Source organism: Eutrigla gurnardus (assembly GCF_963514095.1).
Source record: "Eutrigla gurnardus genome assembly, chromosome: 8".
NCBI lineage: Eukaryota > Metazoa > Chordata > Actinopteri > Perciformes > Triglidae > Eutrigla > Eutrigla gurnardus.
The window spans coordinates 211809-232137 of NC_139922.1; the positions used below are offsets into that span (position 1 = coordinate 211809).

At 44.9% G+C, this 20329-nt stretch overlaps 1 protein-coding gene across 2 annotated transcripts in view; it reads right to left on the reverse strand.

Annotated features, from left to right (window-relative positions):
* Positions 1-1963: 1963 nt before the first annotated feature.
* ap4b1 (adaptor related protein complex 4 subunit beta 1) overlaps positions 1964-20329 on the reverse strand; it is a 57981-nt gene continuing 39615 nt past the window's right edge. Inside the window, exons 7-13 of one of the 2 annotated variants that reach the window (XM_084015386.1) lie at positions 8897-9008; positions 8141-8224; positions 7915-8018; positions 4780-4987; positions 4250-4564; positions 3260-3382; positions 1964-3083 (exon numbers count right to left, since the gene is read on the reverse strand). In XM_084015386.1, the coding sequence (XP_083871512.1) occupies positions 2680-3083; positions 3260-3382; positions 4250-4564; positions 4780-4987; positions 7915-8018; positions 8141-8224; positions 8897-9008 (1350 nt within the window). In that variant the 3' untranslated portion in view covers positions 1964-2679. The remainder of the gene's footprint in view (positions 3084-3259; positions 3383-4249; positions 4565-4779; positions 4988-7914; positions 8019-8140; positions 8225-8896; positions 9009-20329) is intronic. The other variant, XM_084015385.1, reaches the window with a different exon arrangement.

A 20329-nucleotide genomic window follows, 5' to 3' on the forward strand; every position in this document is an offset into this window, starting at 1 on the left:
CCCCATGGATCTAAAAAATCTGTTGGTCTTGCTTCTCTGAATCTTCTGAAGCGTCGGCAATACTCCTGGACCCCGCTTCGCTTCCTTCCTCCATGTCGCTGCTACAGTGCAAGTTCTCTACTGTCTCTACCTTCCCCTCACTCATTCGACTTCTTCCCGCAGTAACCTGCCCCCCCCCCCCCCCCCCCCCTTCTCCCTCTTTCCCTCTCGAGTTTGTCACATCTTTTACATATGCTTTTACGTATTGTCGTCATCTGTGGAGTTTTTTTTTTTTTTAAGTATGTTTTTACGATGTAAGGAGTAGAAAGTACATATTTTTCTGTATAAATGTAGGGAGTAAAAAGTCATCAGAAAAATAAATACTCAAGTAAAGTACAGATACCTGAAAAATCTACTTAAGTACAGTAACAAAGTATTTGTACTTCGTTACTTGTCACCTCTGGAATTATGTAGCCGAATCAGTGGGTACCTCACCTGTTCGCTGTGTTGTTACGTAAATAAATTACAAGCAAGTTGATTGAACTGACGTGTGTTGTGGTTGTTTATATATGTTCGCTTAGCCGAATGGGTTGGTCGCTACTGTAGAAGTGCAACGCCGCCCGACAGCATCTGCCATGTTGCATGCTGGGAAATGTAGTGTGACTATGAGGGTAAGTGTGACATTATGTGTGTAAACTTAAGGGCAAAACGCTAGGCTCTGGGAAAAGGAATGCCTCGCTTTTCACAGTCTGTTCTCTACTAACTGGTGAGTATTTTGAGCTATGAACAGTCCAGTTAGTCATACAAACAACCTTCTGGGTGAAGTGATAAATCATTCATTACAGATTCATTGCGGTTGACTACTTTGCGGGCACTACCCAGCCAGGAAACTACATCTTTGTTCCTCACTCACCATTCTGCAGAGATTTCAGCCAGCATCACTCTGTGCACGTTTCTCCCTCTTTCAAGATTCAATAAAGCCAATGCTGTGTTCCAGGTTGAAAGACTACAGTCTTCTATTGCATAGACAGACACAGAACATTCCCATCACAGCCCTCCAACATCCTCGGGATGAGTACGGTGGTTGTTATTGATAATAATAAATACCACCCCACTTGCACATCAATTCTTTCAGCTAAATCAACTTCAAATGAACACATGAAAAGTGGTTTTACACATCCATCCATCGTCTACCGTTTATCCTGTATTCAGGGTCACGGGAGGGCTGGAGCCGATCCCAGCTATCATTGGGCGAAGGCAGGGTACACCCTGGACAGGACGCCAGTCTATCGCAGGGCCAACATGTAGAGACAAACAACCATTCACACTCACATTCACAACTACGGGCAATTTAGAGTCACCAATGAACCTACCCCTATCTTTGGACTGTGGGAGGAAGCCGGAAAACCCGGAGAGAACCCACGCTCACATGGGGAGAACATGCAAGCTCCACACGGAAGGAACCCGGGCCGACCCGGGAATCGAACCCAGGGCCCTCTTGCTGTGAGGCAAGAGTGCTACCCACTACACCACCGTGCAGGTCTGAGGTTACCTCAAGTCCCAGTAGAGTGACATCACTTCTTGCCATTCCTTTTTTTTTTATCCGCCATTCTTTCTCGCATCTTCCAGCAGCTCCTCTGCGTCTTCAATGGTGGGCTCTGTTAAAATAGGGTCCTTTAACCCTTGTAAACGAAGGTGGCCCAAGAATTTCGTCGTATCTGCAGCCCGTCCGCTCAGGGTGCTAACAGCATGCTAATCGTCACCGGTACACCGGTGGGAACACGCTTCAAAAACTGTCTCTGGATTTCTCTAGACCCATAACCTGTTAGCAGAGCGGCTGGGTACAGCGGCTACTTGTTGTGAACCCATTATTAGCACCGAACTTTTTAAGGGAAAAAAAAGTGAAAAGACGTTCTGCTGCTCATGGCACTCACACTGCAACTGCAATCAGCTGTGTGCAGGAGGCCTTTTTATTAACCTCGCCCACCAGACAGGTGGCCTGGCAGTGTCCATCACAAATCAAAACAAGTTTTCATCATTAAAGAAAACAAACATTCAATAATTGAGAGCACCATTCAAAAACTGTTTCATGGATTATACATATGTTTGTCAGTTTAAAGATAATAAAGTCTCATGTTGTGTTCTAATTGAAGTAAAAAAAAAAAAAGGTTTCCACCAACAGGGCAAGCTAATGTCCGTGTCGTATCAAGTCAAGCTAGCAGCTGTGTTGGTGACATACCTAGCTTTAACCCTTAGCTAGCTAGCTAGCTAGCTAACAAGCCGAGCTAACAGCTGTGTTGTTGACATACCTAGCTAAGTAAGCTAGCTAGATAGCTAGCCAAGCAAATGGCCGCGTTAGTGACGTAACAAGCTAAGGTAGCTAGCTAGCAAGCCGAGCTAACAGCTGTGTTTGTGACGTACATTGTGTGACACCAGAGATGTAGTTCACACTAAACAAACCTATGACACTGCGATTTAATCTGTTAAACTGACCAACATCACATGTGGAGTTCAGGGAATAAATCGGGGTCAATAAATGATCCGCCGCTCACCGTTGACTAGCCTGTTTTTCCCCCCCAAAATAAAGTTGTATGGGGGACACAGGAAGGGCGGGACTAAGCGTGTATGAGTACGGTCAGTGAGCATCTCGTGTGTGTGTGCGCAGACAGAGTGTGTATGTGCAGACAGACAGCATGTGCATCACAATGATGTGTGTGTGTGTGCAGACAGAGTGTGCAGCACAGTGGTGAGGATGGAGAGAAACGCCTGGAGAGCATTGTCATCTCTTGGTTGCTGCTTTAGAGTCACTTTAACTTCCTGCTCTTCTCCATCTTCCTCTTCAGGTCCTTTGTTCCCTGCCTCTCCAGTGTACAGCAGCTCACCAACTATCAGTGTGTATATTGGTGCGTGGCCCGAGTGTGCTTGCTGTGTGTGTGTGTACAGGTAGACCCTCCAGGGGAGTGTGTGCAGTGGTGTGAAGGCGAGGGTCTGGATGTTGACCAGCTGCATGGCAGCCTGGAGGCTTTGTGGTGGACAGTAAGGTATCGCAGGGCATTGGATGACTTCCTCCAAGCACACATAACCCTCCTCCTCTTCCTCAGCACCTAGCCAGAAAAAGTACTATTCAGGTTAGTGGTATGGCCTGATGAAATGAAGTACAAATATAAAATGGCATGAAAATATTCAAAATAGTCAATCAAATGTATCAAGCACATGAGGAAGAGTAGTTAGATACTGGAGATGTCCTACATCTAATCACCTCGCTCAGCAGGTGGCTCACCTTTCTGCAGCCACAGACGCTCAAACTCCTCCGGGCTGAGAGCCGGGGTCAGGGACAGGCTGAGGGGGGCATCAGGACCTGAAGCCAGGACGGACTTTGCACACACGTCAGCACTGTTTGAGCCTGGAGAGGACATGGAGTACCAACAGAGGTGGGAGGGAGAGAGGGATTGTTATTGCAAGTTTGCAAACAAGGAAATGGTAGCGTACAACAGGGCACAGGTAAGGATTCCGGTTCAGGCCACCAGAAATTAATGTCTAGTAATGTGCAGCAAAACTGCGAAATGAGACGAAATAATGGGCAGATACAATAACTGTTTGTGTGTTAATGGAACGGCCAGAGCGGAAACCAAATGATGTCACCACCAGCAAGAGACCAAAGACTACGGACCATCACTGCAGGCATGGTCGGTACTCTGCAGGGTACCTCCGACGTTCCATAGACGAAGAATTGTCATCCCTGTTGCTGCCCCACTTGATTGAGTTTTCAGGTTCTCTACAGTCCAGAAGCCTGTAATACTCAGGGAGTTCAACATACCCAGGGTATCTTCCAGTTATCCAGCTTAAGTAACCCTAACAAAGGCAATCAGAGATAAGCGGCCACAGGAAGCTGGTTATCAACTCGTTAAGTCAACCAGGGTTTCCATTTCCAGCTATGAGCGCGTGCACATGAAAGAGGCGGGGCTTGCAGCATTTGACCAATCACAAACATGGATCAGTCCACGGGCAGTGGAGCGGCATATTTCACGTACGAGGAGCGAACCATAATCTTACAGAAATACGAAGAAGTTAAACCTATAATACAGGTAAAAAGCAACAGTTTCATCTGCAACATGCAGGAAGGACAGCTGGCAAAACCTTTCTGACTGTGTGAATGCGTAAGTCGCATTAAATGAGAAATCCAGTCATTTTTGACCCCATTGTCGTTGTCCCCAGGGCCATCCCAACTTTGGCCGTCGTCAACTCTGAATGAGAAACTAGAGCTACTCACCTGAATGAACCTTCTCCATCTGGCAACAGGTCAGTGTGTCCGGGAGCTCAGAGGTAGGATTGGGGTCAAAGGTCACATGTTCAGGACTTCCTCTGCTTGCTGGCTCTGTCTCTATGGCGCCCAGCCTCAGAGGCTCCAGAGTGTTGAAGCTGCATGCCCACTGGCAGATGGGCTCCGCAGCGTGGCCAATCAGAACACCCAGGGAAGGGTCTGATCTCTGACCCTGGAGGACCTTCCGTGTCTCTTCTATCCCACGATGCAACAGGCGGTAGTACAGCAGCGCCTGGTCACGCACGCACATGTCCGTCTCCTCCTCTGGAAAACACAAGCGTTTATAGTCTCACACACTCTCTCACACACACACACACTCTCTCACACACACACACACACACACACACACACACACACACACACACACACACACACACACACACACACACACACACACACACACACACACACACACACACACACACACACACACACACACACACACACACACACACACACACACACACACACACACACACCTATGCAGTAGTGCAGCAGCCTTCCCAGCATGTCTTGCGTCTCAGCAGGCCGACACAGGAACAGCCTCATGGTGGTCGCCAGCAGCTCCATCTTGACTCCCAGAGACGCCTCACTCCTCATTCCATCAATGAACACCTCCAACGTGTAGGGGGCGCTGGAGACTCGCTCCCCGTACATGGCCAGCAACCACAGCAAGGCTTGCCTGCCCTAATGGAGGAAGAGGAGCCAACATGAAAGGCCCTGGGCGCCCACCAGGTGCAGGTTTGGCCACTAGTGGACTGTGGAGGTCCCTTTGAACTCTCCACCATTGCTCTATTGCCTTACTGTTTACTAATATCATACTTTATATGACAAAATTAATTGAAAATAAATGTGTGCAAGTACAAATAATTATCAAACATGCACACCAGCATTGATACATCCCACATGTTCTAAACCACCTGACCGTACACGTACACTCATTTGCAAAGCCCCCAATTAAAGAGACCGTGTGTAGGAATTACTCCAATCTAGTGGTGAAATTGTATTTTGCATTCAAATGAATAGTGCTCTCAAGCGCATCTCTTCGTTGCAACTACAGTAGCCGTTATGTACCAAAAAGCTATGACAACATGTCCAATGTAAATCCAAATAAGAAATTCTTTGCTTACAAGGAAAAATCAGATTATTGGCAGAGGTAATTATACACTTATTAGGACGTATTTATGAATGAGGATATTGATTTTAGCTAATACATGACTTAAAATGTTATACACTGTCCCTTCAACCATATATGGTAACGAAACATCCCTTTTTAAGAACCACGTCATCGGCGACACATGGAGAGCAAAGAAAAGAAACGTTTCTGCAACAGAAATGGTGCTGTTGTTCAGTTAACTTGGTGCAGGGGCCCGTTGCAGAAAGCAGGCTCAACCAATTCTGAACCTAACCCCGAACTCTGAGTCAACCAATTCTGAGATGGGCAACTCTGAATTTTCATTTTCTCTGAGCATCAAAAAAAACTCATCAAAATTGGTGTGCACACGCGACCTGGTGAAAAATTGGAGAATTTGGAGGTTTCATATTCGGCCAAGCGCCACCTAGCCCCACCTAGGCCCAGCCCCGCCACACCGTAACTCCGATTGACATGAAATTTGCAGGTGAGTGTCCTCGACAAAAAAGTCTCTTGGAGTATGTAGAAGAAAATGTGTTACTTTACAATTCTTATTTGTATCTCATATAATATTGCTTTCTCTCGGAACATCAAATGTCCTGCTGTTTTTTTTTATTGTGTTTAACTCTTGCCGTCTTGATGAAAAGACTTTTTGATCTTTCCCTCTTCCTGAACTGTCTCCGTAACATTTGTCTCACATAAATTGATCAAGGCCCGAAGGGTGACCCCTGTAGTGACATTGTCTAGCTGTCCCGAGAACAGTCACACCTTGTAGACATCCACAGATGTCTCTTCCTCTGCAGAGAGACATGTGTTGATTCAATGCAAATCCACTCATGACGCCTTCCCTTTTGTTCTCCCGAATGTTCTGTATAAATCCACCTCGGCCAGGCCATTCGGGAGAATGGATCTTCATGGATACACTGTGAATTTCTTTTCTCCACTGAGCAGTGATTAAACCTCATCTGAACCAGCCACAGAATTGGACCTGAAGAGTTTTTCTTCCACAAGTACTAAAGTCCACCTCGAAAAATGTTCCGCCATCTTGTATTTTATGAAAAACATTTTGCTAATTACTCCGACACCGTTGATCTGATTTGGACGAAATGTTTGTTTTGGTACTCATTAGACCAACCTGGGGTCATGGTTACGAGAGGTTTTGAAAATATGGTTTTATTCAGAAGATATCAGCCGATGAACATAAGAGGGGTGTGGCTCCGTAAAGCAATTAGCATAACTCCATAACCTTTGGGCCAATCATCACAAAACTAGACACCTATGTTGACATCACTACAGGGAACATAGTTTGCATTTCTGGCCATTGTTTGCCATTTCTGGCCAATTTCAGGGGTTGTGCTTTATCAATTTTGGACGACACCATAATTGGTTATCTGGTTCAAAAGGCCACAAGGATAAAAAGTAATCCAATTTTGACCAGATTAACATAGGGTTTGGCCAGGGCGACGCCATGACGGCGCTAATATTTTGAACCTTTGCCAAAAACATCAAAGCTGTTATGCTTCAGTAACTCTTCTATGATCTGCTCCAAATAATTCATACTTGATAAGAGTCCTACCCTGAACACGTCTGTACTGCAATATTGACTCGCAGTCAGAGCGGTCAGAGTTAAACCTGGTGTAAAGTCAGTAGCGCGTTATTTAGTGGCCATATGTAGCGCATGCACAACGCGCGTGCACCTGCTTCTCTCATCCAAAGGGACGCAGGTAAATCCGCCACTATAATAGCAATCCACTATTCCCTCCCGGGAATGGGAGATGACGCACTGATTGGTTTATTGCATTTTATGCCCAAAACACAACTATTAGTAATGAAGTGACTTAAGAGCAACCCTTTTTAGATTTGTTTCGGACGCAAGAGTCATTTATCTGCCGTTATAATAGCAACAGTGTTCGAGATTCACCCACAAAGACACTTGCGCTTCACGTTTCAGGCTTGCATTTCAGCCCGCTAAGATAGGGCCCAGTGTGTGATTACTCTAACCAACAATGACCTGTAAAATGACGAGTGTGACCTTTACCTACTGAGCAACCAGAACAGCAGACAGACAGAAGTCTCAGGCAGCGGCCTCTGTGTGTTTCATGGAGCATTCAGGTGCATTAGACTCGCAATTTCTACTTTCCTACTTCAGTGATGATGGTCAGGTTATTGCAGACTGAAGAGAAAATAAGCCTGGATCTTTTGGACACAACTTGCTTGTTTTTAAAGGTTAAATTGTATACGAGATCATTGTTAAAATACTTCTTAATAACACATAGTTTGTTCACAGACTCCATGTTTTCAAAACAGTACAAAATGCAAACCTTCTATAAGTTGCCCATTGGGTTAAACAGGTTAAAGACTGTTCACCCTGCTGCCTCAGATAAACAGCTCACTGACAACAGACTCCGGAAAATAAGAGTAAGAGTGAGTGGTGTTTCCATCCAGGCAGTACGAGATGGTGTGGCAGCAGCTCGGCTCTGACCTGGCTATCCTGCAGTGTCTCCTCGCAGCCTTCCAGAGCCAAACACACAGTGTCACTGCACTGAGGACAAACCCAGACCAGGTCCCGCATTGTCTGCACCACCGCTGAGGAGGGGGGACAGAGAAGGAAGCCATGTAGACACATATCAAGTAGTCACTATAGAAATGCATGGTGCCAGGCTGCTCACATGCAGTGTGTGTGTGTGTGTGTGTGGGCTCAGCTTTACCTGAAGTGATGTGCTCCTGTTTGAGCCCGAGCAGTCCAGTGAGGATCTCCAGACATTTGTCACTGTAGCTCCGTCCAATACAACCTGCATCCAAGCAGAACAAACACAGGAGAAGTTGTGTCCCTATTCAGCGGTTGCTTCTTTTGGAGGACACGGCGGACATAGACTCTCACTCTGCCTGTTCTACTCCTATTTTAATTATATGGGTTCCAACTTTTCTGGTTTACATTTGACAGAGCATCCAGCTGCCCACTGTTTCTTTAAACCGCCTTCTTCACAGCCCTTCTCCTGCTGGGGGATGGAAGAATCATTCACTTAAATGCGCTTGTTATCGTAAGACTTTACTACCATTTCTTTGTGTCCATCCAGTTAGATCTGTGTATGCTAGGATTTGGACTCAAGCTAGGAAACTTGACCATATTTCACCAATCCTGGCTTCCTTATTGGCTACCTGTTGCTTTCAGAATTGATTTGAACTATCAGATCTCGTACTGCCCGATGTCCCTTCCAGCACCCCAAGATCCTCAGATGCATCATCGTTGTTTTTCCAATGTCCAGATTCTGACATAAATATGACAGAAGCATTGCTTCTAGACCACCTGAGGGACTAAGGGTTTTCCTATTAGTAGGAATAAAACATGATATTACAGCCTATCTCTGTGAGAATAAGAGTGTGATACTGTGACGTAGAAAAAAGTCATGGCCTGGAAGTGTTCGTCTTGTGATGAAGACACGGTGGAGATTGTACATGTTTACCTATAGCTGAGATTGCAGCCTGGGAGGTGTCAGTGTTGACATCCGTGCAGTATCCTTTCAGCTCATCCAGTAACAATCCCACATTGTCGTCATTCACCAGCTCCACCAGGACCTGCAAACACAACACTACCTTCAGCTGGCATGGTGTCCAAAATCACTCACTACTACCCTAATCACAACTACTATACTCACAACTACTCTACTCACTACCACTACTCTACTCACTACTACTCTACAAACTACTGTGGAAGAAACTCTTCAGGTCCAATTCTGTGGCTGGTTCAAATGAGGTTTAATCACTGACAGTGGAGAAAAGACAATGTCGCGTTGCCACACAGTCCATTCTGTCGAATGGCCTGGCCGAGTTGGATTTATACAGAACAGTCGAGAGAACAAAAGGGAAGGTGTCATGAGTGGATTTGCATTGAATCAACACATGTCTCTCTGCAGAGGAAGAGACATCTGTTGATATCTACAAAGTGTGACCGTTCTCGGGAGAGCTAGACGATGTCACTACAGGGGTCACTCATCGGGCCTTGATCAATGTATTTGAGACAGAGACCGTTCAGGAAGAGGGAATGATCAAAGAGTCTTTTCATCAAGACGGCAAGGGTTAACACAATGGAAAACAGCTCAGCAGGACATTTGATGTTTAGAGAGAAAGGAACATTAAACCAAAACCAAATAAGAATTGTAAGGTAACACAATTTCTTCTACACTACTACTTTACTAACTACTATTTTACTCACTACTACTCCACTCACTACTTCTCCACTCACTACTACTCTACTCATAACTACTCTAGTCACCACTACTCTACTCCCTACTACTACTCAGCTCACAACTACTCTACTCACTACTAGGGTTGTCAAAAGTATCGAAACTCAAAAAAGTATCGATACTAAAATGTTGTATCCGGATACGATACTCATTTTCAAAAGTATCGATACCACCCCCCCCCCCACACTTAACACTTAAGTTAATTTAGTTTTTATCAGGCTTGCCCTTATATTTACAACCTCAAAATATTGTTCCAATTGTTATTGTTTATTTTATTTTTTTTTTTTTTGCACTACCTTAGACCTGAAACTTGTTATTTTTGCATTTTTTTTGTTAATAAAAATATTTCTTTTAAATTTTGGGGTCTTTTTTTCATCCTTGTGGAATCGAAAATGGTATCGAGTATCGAATATTTTCTTGAGTATCGGTATCGAGTTGAAAATTTTAGTATCGTGACAACCCTACTCACTACTACTCTACTCACTACTACTACTCTACTCACAACTATTCTACTCACTACTACTACTCTACTCACTACTACGTTAGTCACTACACTAATACTGTATTCTAAATTGTATTTCACCAATCATTAAAAGGGTTGAACATATCCTGCAGACAATTGAATGCATATGAAACTAAAGCCAGGATATGAGAGAGCACATAGCCCCATTCACTGATGTGATAAATGTAAGGAGATAACACTGGTTTACTCAGAGTTTAGAGAGTCAGCCGAGAACTTAAAACAAAGAGCAGATGAGCATGAACAGGCAGACAGCATCATCTTTTTTCAACAGGGTGTTGCTTCCAGGAAACCAAGGTGTCATGTTGCCATGGGGCTGGGACCAGCTCGTGCATCTGCAAGGGAGGGCTAAAGTTTAAACCAAAGCTCCTCCCCACCTTTTTGAACTGAAAAGTATATAAGACTTTGCTGCAGAAAATTGTGCATCTTTCTTTGGGTGACTGGTTGCAGTTAACAGCTTGGCTGCTGCTTATTGGCTTTGCTGCCTGCGATTTTTCAAACAGAGAAAGTCCTTGATCAAGCTTTGCTTTCACTTAATGATACAATTCTGAATAAATAGTTAACAGTATGTCTGACTGTCTTCTCTTTAGTCTGTCTACATTTAAATCTCAAACAAACAAACACGCTTAACACTACTACACTACTCACTGCTACTAACTACTACTCCCTACTCACTACTCCTCCTACCACACTCTAATCTACTCACTACTACTCTCTCCCTACTATATTCACGACTACTCTACTCACTACTACTCTCACTAATACTACTACTATACTCACTACTTTACTGTGAATGTTATAAGAATTTTGTATAACCACATGATTTTAGTGTTTTAATGACTTGAGTATTCTCCACTAATGACCTAAACAGGGCCTAAAGCTATCAGGGGCCCTGTGCACATGATTGTATTACATGTTTTCAATGACGCGTTATCTCTTGTGCCTTTAAAAGACTCAAGTCACAACAATGATTTGAGCACTTCCTCTGTAGCATCCTCACACGTTGTTGCACTGTAACTGCTCCTCTTGTACAAGATTAAAGTCAGACGTCGACTTTACTTATGTCTCCGATCTCCTCCTTGGGTGAATTTATTCGTTTACGGAAAAATTCTTTTAACATTTGGCGCCCAACGTGGGGCCCAATATCTGTTTCTTTTCTCCAACTACCGGACCTGAACACCTTGCAAGGCGGGCCCGGCTGGAGAGGAGAGCAGTGACGGGGTCCGAACGAAGGAGGAATCTGAGGCATCAAAAACAAATCGGGCCAACATAAAAATTCCTGAGTGAGAAAGTTTTCACCATTTGGTAAAACGACCGAGTTCTAGTATCTCGAAGACTGCGTTTGGTGCCAGTAATAGACGGCCAGGTTTAAAGTCCAGGGGCTACGGTCCGAAAAGCGTGGGGTTTAAAGTCCGGGGGCTTAGGTCCGAAAAGCATTGAGGGGGTGGGAGACCCGAAAAGCGCCACAAAGCTGTCTAGGATTGCTCGGTCTAAAGTCGGCTACGGCCCAAGAAACAACGAAGCAATCCAGGATTCTCAACTTGCCGAGAAGGGTTTTACCAGATCGGATGAAAAGGTTTTCTATTCATTTAGCAACACACAGAACTGTGTTGACAACAGTCGACAAGTTACAAAAAAAAATCGGGTAGTTTTGATTAGGAGGGAGTCTTGCTAAGTCAGTAAAAAATCCGAGGTCAAACGAGCACCTCGGAGTACTGGGTCTGGGAACAGTATAAGGTACGTCTTTGGAACGACGAGACCTACTTTGATCCCTACCTCAAAGTACTGGGTCTTGAGGCCAGTAAAACTTCTTTGGAACGACGTAAACTACTTTGATCCACCAGGATTTTTTGAGTTAACAAAAAAGGAAAAGCGCTATCACTCAGGTAAGACAAACATTCGTTTTTTTGCTGAGCACGTTCGTATTATATTTGTTTGTGAGTTTCTGCCGTGTATGTTTTTCTAATTATTATTATTATATTTGTTCGTGAGTATATATACAACCTATATAAAAAAAAAAAGAATAGGGTGAACTAGATATAAATAAAATAAGATGGGTAACAGCCATTCGTGTTGCGGCCGGAACACGGAAGGTGAGTATTCAGGAGATTCAAAATATATGCAGGGGAAAGATAAAGACAATGTGAAATATCTTAAGCTGTGGAAAACCAAATAACAGTTCCGGGAAGCGCTTAATGTGAAGGAAACTAAGCGTTTGGTGGAGGAGATTGAGAGGAAGGCAAAGGGCAGTGCGAAGCAAAAAAGGAAAGACGGTTTTCAACAGCCACAGGCCTGGTTGACGGAGGCGGAGAACAGACACAAGGGACTGCAGAAACAGAAAGAGGAAGACAGAAATAAAAAATTAGAACAAGAGAAGCAGGAAGAGGAAAAAACAAATAGAGGATTAAAACAGGAGGTGATACTAGAGCGGGAAAGAAGAGAAAAAGAACAACACAAACAGACAAATTCTAATCTTGATCCTGTCCTTTATTCTCGCCGAGAGCAACGGAGAGATGATGACGAGGTTCCCCTGTGTCTGATGCCTGTCCCTCCTCCCTACCCGGATCAACCTCATCTGCCACAACCTCAGCCACCTCCAACTCCCTCCGGGCCGGTACAGGCTTCAACCCCCTCCAACCCGACAGGACACTTCTCACCACAGATCCCTAAACAACTGTGGGATGCAGGATGTGGGGGGTCGACCCGCAGCGGTAAGACATACGGCCCTCTTACATCACCACAGTTTGAATTCGACAGTACCGAATGTATAGCGAATATCTATCCTATGATTGAAATGCCAAATCCTCGCGCAGGAGCAGACCGACAGCCGCCAGTAGTCAGAGTTTACCGTCCTTGGACGGACGCGGATGTAAAAGAGGCCACAGCTGGCATTCCTCACCCTCGGACCAACAGCACAGAATTTGAGACACAATTCAGGAGGGTGTGTGCCAGCTAGAGGGCTGCACGGGCCTGGAAATTAAGCCCGTACCCGGCCCGAGCCCGAGACTCTCAAACCCGACCCGAACCGAGCCCGAATTAATAGATTAAAAACCAGGCCCGACCCGACCCGTTACCCGAAATGTTATTATGCAAAATGCATGTTATTTTCAATGACATTTAACAGCGCGACGCTCGTCAAGCGGCTCGGAAGTGAGATGCCTCGGTAGAGAGGGAGGGAGGGAGGGAGGGAGGGAGAGAGAGAGAGAGAGAGAGAGAGAGAGAGAGAGAGAGAGAGAGAGAGAGAGAGCCGTGTGTGTGTGTGTGTGTGTGTGTGTGTGTGTGCGCGCATGTGGATTGTGGACTAAAGTGAAAACCTCTTCCAGCTGTTCGCGGTGTCCCGTGAGCAGCACTTAAAGCAGAAGTGAGTGATATATTTGTGTTATTATAAGTCTTAAATAGTTATATCTTCCGACAGCAATCACTTACATAGAGTGTTTGGACTGAAACACGGGTCTCTCAGTCCCTCTGCTCTGCTCTGAGCCGAAGAGAAAACGTTTATCGTATCCTACAAAAAAAAAACTGTAGTTCGTCCGACCCGACCCGAGCCCGAAGTAATTAATTAAAAACCAGACCCGACCCGGCCCGTTACCCGCTCGGGCTCGGGCTACCCGCGGGCTCGGGTCGGGTAGCCATGCTCTAGTGCCAGCTACTGGCTAAATACACTCGAAGTAGAACGGGCGCTCCGACACTAATTAAAAGGCGATTGGTGTCTGATTAAGAAATTGGAATCCCCTTTACGCAGCCGAAGCCAACAATCCATACGTGTTTAATACTGACGACTGGGCAGCACACGTAGATCGGCTCCTGATAAGAGTGGTTGCGCAATACCGTGGTAGAGCAGATTACTTCAAAATAACTAATTGCAAACAGACAAAAGACGAACCAATTCTGGTATATTTCGACAGACTCAAAACAGTCTTTGATGCAAACAGTGGCATAGCTTCAGATGAGATAGAGGATAGCCCATACGCTATGCAGCTAAAAAATGCATTTCTGACAAGTGTGGCACTGGGTGTTTAACTGTTTGCCCCCCCTTTAAATTCTGTGAAGCTAAGCTCTAAAATCATTTAAACTACTGTTTCGATTGCATAATAGTTTATAATTCTGAATGAATGTGCTTCGAGTGGGTGATATTAGTCGTGCTTAACTCAGCCTCGTCAGCAGAGGGCGCTCTAAACGGTACACTTCACTGGATATCAGTAGCTGACGCCAGTAGAAGTAGAAGTCAGTACATGGCGAACGTGTTTGAGTGTACACGCTAATCCTGATTTGAACTGCATTTTTCATGTTTTCTACAGGTAAGCTGACTGTAATCAGAACCCGGGTAATAGACATCAGTAGTTTATGTTATTAGAGCTTTAGTTAACAACTGTGACATTTAGAGACATTGAATTTGACCATGTTACGAGTGTGTGTGTGTGTGTGTGTGTGTGTGCCGCATCGCGTGTAAGATGGCGGCCGCCGATAGTGACGACTCCGGTCGCTAAGCACAAGCTACTATCTTCCTGTGTGAGCTATGGGGAGTGACATTCATGCTTGGAGATATATGCGGTTAGGGCAGTAGTGAGAACAAACAGTGTGATACGGGATGAACCGAGTCAATGTTTTAGAAAACTGTATCTACTGTGTGTATTGTTTAGCAGCTAAGCTAATGCTAATTGCCGGTGAATGCTAACGCCACGGCCTGAGCGTATGTTTTCCCAGTCATGAAGGTTAAAGGAGCATTCCATGAGGTTTTGATAAGTAGAGTGTGCGGTGGTTAGTTCTTGAAACTTTAATTGTAACCTATGTGAAAATAATATAGTAACTGGCTGTGAGTTTATATTAGATAATTCAGTTCATAAGCATAATTCATAGAGATGTAAAAGCAGTGAGATACAAAAACAGTGAGAGAGTAATAAGACAAGTTCATTGATTATTCAGTCTGGAGTAATGTGGTATTACTGATCTGTGATTTTCATGTTTTTATGTCATTTGAATTTATGCATTACTTACCTGTGTATAATTGTTAAAATGAGTAATTTGACACTAAAAAGAGACAGTGTTTTCGTAGTTGCTAAATACTTACCTGTAGTCCCTGTAAGAGTAAGTAAACATGTATTTGGGTACTTAACATGGGTATTGACTCAAGGTAACTGTGGTAGCAATAGTGAGTAGCATGTTGTTTATGAGTTATGTTGATTATAAAGTGTACTGTTATTGATAGCATATTGTTTTAAGAGTTATGAAAGTAGCTGACGCCAGTAGAAGTAGAAGTCAGTACATGGCGAACGTGTTTGAGTGTACACGCTAATCCTGATTTGAACTGCATTTTTCATGTTTTCTACAGAAATAAATGTTATGCCAAGAGTGAGCGACGCCTCATCTTTAAAAAGTGTAACACAGGCATGAACCCAGATCTGTCATATTTCATTAAAAAACACCTGATTGGACATGCTACTACGGGCTTGCGTACAAGGAACACGCGATACATGCAGAGGGGGTGCAAAGAAATAAGAAAGCGGGAAAAACAAATGACGCCTTTGTGTTGGATGATGACTGTGATGGCGGGGGGGGGCACACAGAGGGAGGAACAGATACAGGAGAGACAGAGGGGGGAGAGATAGAGGGGAGAATGGAACGAGGGTTAAAGATGAAGCTTGCTTTAACTGTGGTAAGCTTGGGCATTGGAAGCAAGACTGCAGGTCCAGAGGGAGACGAGGTGGAGGGACACGGGACGGAGGCAGAGGACCCAGGCGGAACCGAGACTCATCTCCCCGAAGCCGAGAATCATCGCCTGCGTTACTACGAACAGGTCGTATTGAGGCACACACACACACACACACAGCACACAGGATCACCACACACCCACACACAGGGAGCAGACACAGAGGCAGATAAGGTCCTTTCAGTGGTTACAATAGACGCCTTGTTAAGCCTAAAACAGAAACCGTTTGTTACATTAAAAGTAAACAATCACAAAATAAAATTCCTGTGTGATACCGGTGCATGCAAATCAGTTGTGCGGGAGGAAGATGCTGGAAGTCTAATTAGATCAAGGTCAGACGGACTTAGAGTTAAATCAGCCACAGGGCATGTGATAATCGAACCAATGTGCGACTCAGTGTGGATCGAGGATCCTAACACCAAAAGAAAAGTACAAACATCGATGGCCATCTCAAAACTATGCCCAGTTAACTTATTGGGGAGTTAGCTTTTTACCCAAATTGGAGATTTATATCATGCAGCTAAATTGGGTAACAAAACGGTACAAAGGCTGTTCATCTAAAAGGGGGGAACAAACAAAACGAATTATACCAATTAACTGAAGAAGAAGAACATCAGTTAACAGGTGTTCCACTAATATTATGGTCAACTAGGTCTGCGGATGTGGGTAAAATAAAAGATATAGAACCGATAAAAATTACACCAAAAGGATCATTCAGACCATATCAACGTCAGTATCCACTAAAACCAGAGGCCGAAGCAGGCATAGAACCAATCATAAAAGATCTGGCTAAAGCAGGGATCATCATAGAATGTCCTGAGTCACCCTGTAACACACCTCTGTTTCTAGTCAAAAAAGCAGCACCATCTACAGGATGGCGCATGGTTCAAGGTTTGCAGGCTGTCAACAGAGCTGTGATACCAAGGGCCAGATCCACATACGCTGCTAAATGAGCTAAGTCCACAGGCCAAATTCTTCTCAGTTATTGATCTAGCGAATGCTTTCTTCTCTATTCCAGTGCACCCAGACTCACAGTTTTGGTTTGCATTTCAATACAGAGGAAAAAAGTACACTTACACAAGGATCCCTCAGGGATATTGTGAAAGTCCTACCATTTTCTCGCAGGCAATGTCATCAAATCTAGCCAAATCTAACCCACCAAAACAAAGTCAAATTCTGTTGTATGTCGATGATATTTTGATAGCTTCAAAAACTCAAGCTGACTGTAAAACAGACACTCTGCTGCTGAAGACACTCTGCTGCTGAAGTTTTTAGCTGAACAAGGTCACAAAGCAAGTAGAAACAAACTCCAGTTGTGGAAACAAACGGTGAAGTATTTGGGTTTCAACATATCTCAGGAAGGAAAACATCTCAGGGCTCCAGACTAACATTTTTCACTAGGAGCACAGTGGCCCCTAACTTAAAATTTTAGGGGCGCAAGAAGAAAATTTAGGAGCGCACACCGAAATCGACTTGCAAAGTTTTCCTATAATTTTCACTGTAGCCTATTACTGATAAATGCTTTGACAATAAATGCAGAAACTACAATCTTATAAATTCATATTTTATTGTGCAACAGTTTTAACAACATTAACCAGTTAAACAGGCTTTTTTCGCCACAACCGTCTCCTCACAGTCTGAGTCGGACTCATTCTCGACGTTTGTGTCCTCCGGAACATTGGGCCCTAGTTTCGTGGCGCAGCGCAGGGCGGCGCAGGGTGGCGGAGCCGGCGCAATGCAAGCTTCGACCAGCGCAGCCTTGCGCACCGTCAGTTTGGCAGTTTGGTGGATCGCCTGCGCCAAGATGGGTGTGGCGGCGCAGCAGGGGGAGGCGTCACAGATTCAGCTTGGCGTAGCGGAAGTTTCGTGGCAAAAAGCCTCGCCGAGACTTCGCTGAAAGCTCGCCAGCTGCAACCTGGTCTACTTTCGGCACAAGGCGCAAATAAAGTCCATTCATTCAATGCGAATCACAGCTGGCGGAGTGGAAGTTTGGCTGACTGCGCGCAGTGCGCACACGTCACCGAGACCTCACAGGCAGGTTTCCACAGTTCCAGGCACATTTAAATGCAATAAATAATCACAACAAACACTATTTAATGCAACTAATTGAATCAACACGTGAATTTATATCTATATAGATTGTCCCGTCACATCTGACGTCAGATCAAAGGCGGATGGCACGCGTAACGGAAACTCAGCCTCTCGGACCAAAACAGCTCCCTCTCTCTCTCCTGTTTTTTTACAATATCGGCATTGTTATTATTATGATATGCGCGTGATGAGCGTGGTGGGAGCAGCTGCGCTGCATCTGTCATCGGGTTGTCAAGTGACGGAACTTGCACTGAACCTCCCCTAATGCATTAAAGGTGAGGAGAGGAGCTCATTTGATTGGTGAAGATCTGAATCGGCTGTATTAATCCCAGTCCACGCCTCGTCTCCTCCTCGTCTTCCACTCACGCCTTCTTCTCCTCCCTCTTTCCCACTTGCGCCCGTGGGCGAGACGGGAGGTGTGCCTGCGCGAGGCTGCGCGGTGCACGAAACTTGCAAAGTCCAGGCGGACACACCCCGTCGGCGCGGCGCAGGTGCGCTGAAAGCTGACTGCGCCTGGTCTACGAAACTAGGGCCCATTATGTTTAACACAACTGGGTAGAAAGTACGAGCTGATAGTCCGCTTTGCCGCCATTGTCCATTGTTTTGATGCCGGTATGTGAAATCTGTGGATTCGCGCGATAACCCCAAAGAACCGCCTCTTTTCACATATTAGCCTATCACAGTGGTCATTCGCCCCCCGCCCTCACGCACATTGGCCAGCCGTCTCCTTTCTTCTTCTTTTGGAGTTAATGTCGGTTGGCAAACCAGCTCATTTTTGGATTACCGCCAACTAGTGGGCTTTAAGTTTGTCAGCAACAAAAAAAAAACAAAAAAACCCAGCAAATTTACTGGTCGCGCATGCGCGAGTATATTAAAAATTTACTCGCACTGTCACAGATTTAAGTCGCAAAATGCGACCATTTGGTCGCAGTCTGGAGCCCTGCATCTCGATGACAAACGCAAAGAAGCTATTCTGCAAGCTCCAAAACCAAAACCAAAAAAGCAAATGATGTCATTCTTAGGCATGACAGGCTTTTGCAGGCAATGGATTGCTAATTACGCTGAATTAGCACAACCACTGCAGGGTCTAATCTATGATCAACCTATGGCAGCCGGGGATAATATTATTTGGACACAGGAGGCAGAACAATCCTTCAAGCAACTAAAACAGGTTTTAGTGAGCACATCAGTATTAGCACTCCCAGACTACAAAAAACCTTTCATCCAAACATGTGACGTGAGACAAGGATTCATGACCAGTGTTCTAACACAGCCTTTTGGACAAAAACTACGACCGATAGCTTATTACTCTTCTAAACTTGACCCCATAGCCAGAGCTATGCCTCCATGCTTACAGGCAGTGCAGGCAGCAGCTATTGCTGTACAAAGTTCAGCTTCGCTCATGTTGTTTCATCCATTTACATTGAAGGTCTCACATGCGGTTTCTGTACTTCTGATGCAAAGCCAAGTAGCTTTCATGTCACCAGCACGGCATCTCAATTGTATGACAATACTAATGGTGCAGCCACATTTGACAATTGAACGCTGCAACACATTGAATCCATCCACACTTTTGCCACACGAACAGGACGGTGAGAAACATGACTGCTTAGCTAAAACTGAGGAGACTGTTTTGCTGAGAGCAGACCTGACTGATACACCACTCACACATCCAGACATAACAATGTTTGTTGATTGTTCCTGCAAAAAAGAATCCAGATGGCACAAATGCCAGTGGCTACGCGGTGGTGACACAGGAGAGGGTGTTGGAATCCTCACCTTTGCCATCACATTTCTCAGCACAGGCAGCAGAGAGAATAGCTTTGACGGAAGCATGTAGATTGGGGGAAGGGAAAGCCATCACAGTCTACACAGATAGCCAGTATGCATTCTCCACACTGCATGTTTTTGCACAACAGTGGAAAAACAGAGGCATGGTAACATCTACAGGCAAATCTATTCAACACAAAGATTTGATTCTAACTTTATTGGATGCTATTCTCCTACCAAAAGCAGTTGCAGTTTGTAAATGTGCAGCACACACTACCGGGACTGATCCAGTTTCACAAGGAAATCACAAAGCAGACGAAGAAGCTAAACGTGCAGCAACAGAGGGATGGGACTCAGATCCCATTTTTGTAACCGATACTGACACAGAACACATTGACCATGATATCTTAAAGGACATGCAAGCCACAACACCAGACACTGAGAGAACACTGTGGCGAGACAAAGGAGCAAAACAAACAGACGATGCCATCTGGAGATGACCTGAGGGTAAGCCCATCCTTCCTAAAACCCTCTATCGATTTGCAGCTATTTTGAGCCATGGAAT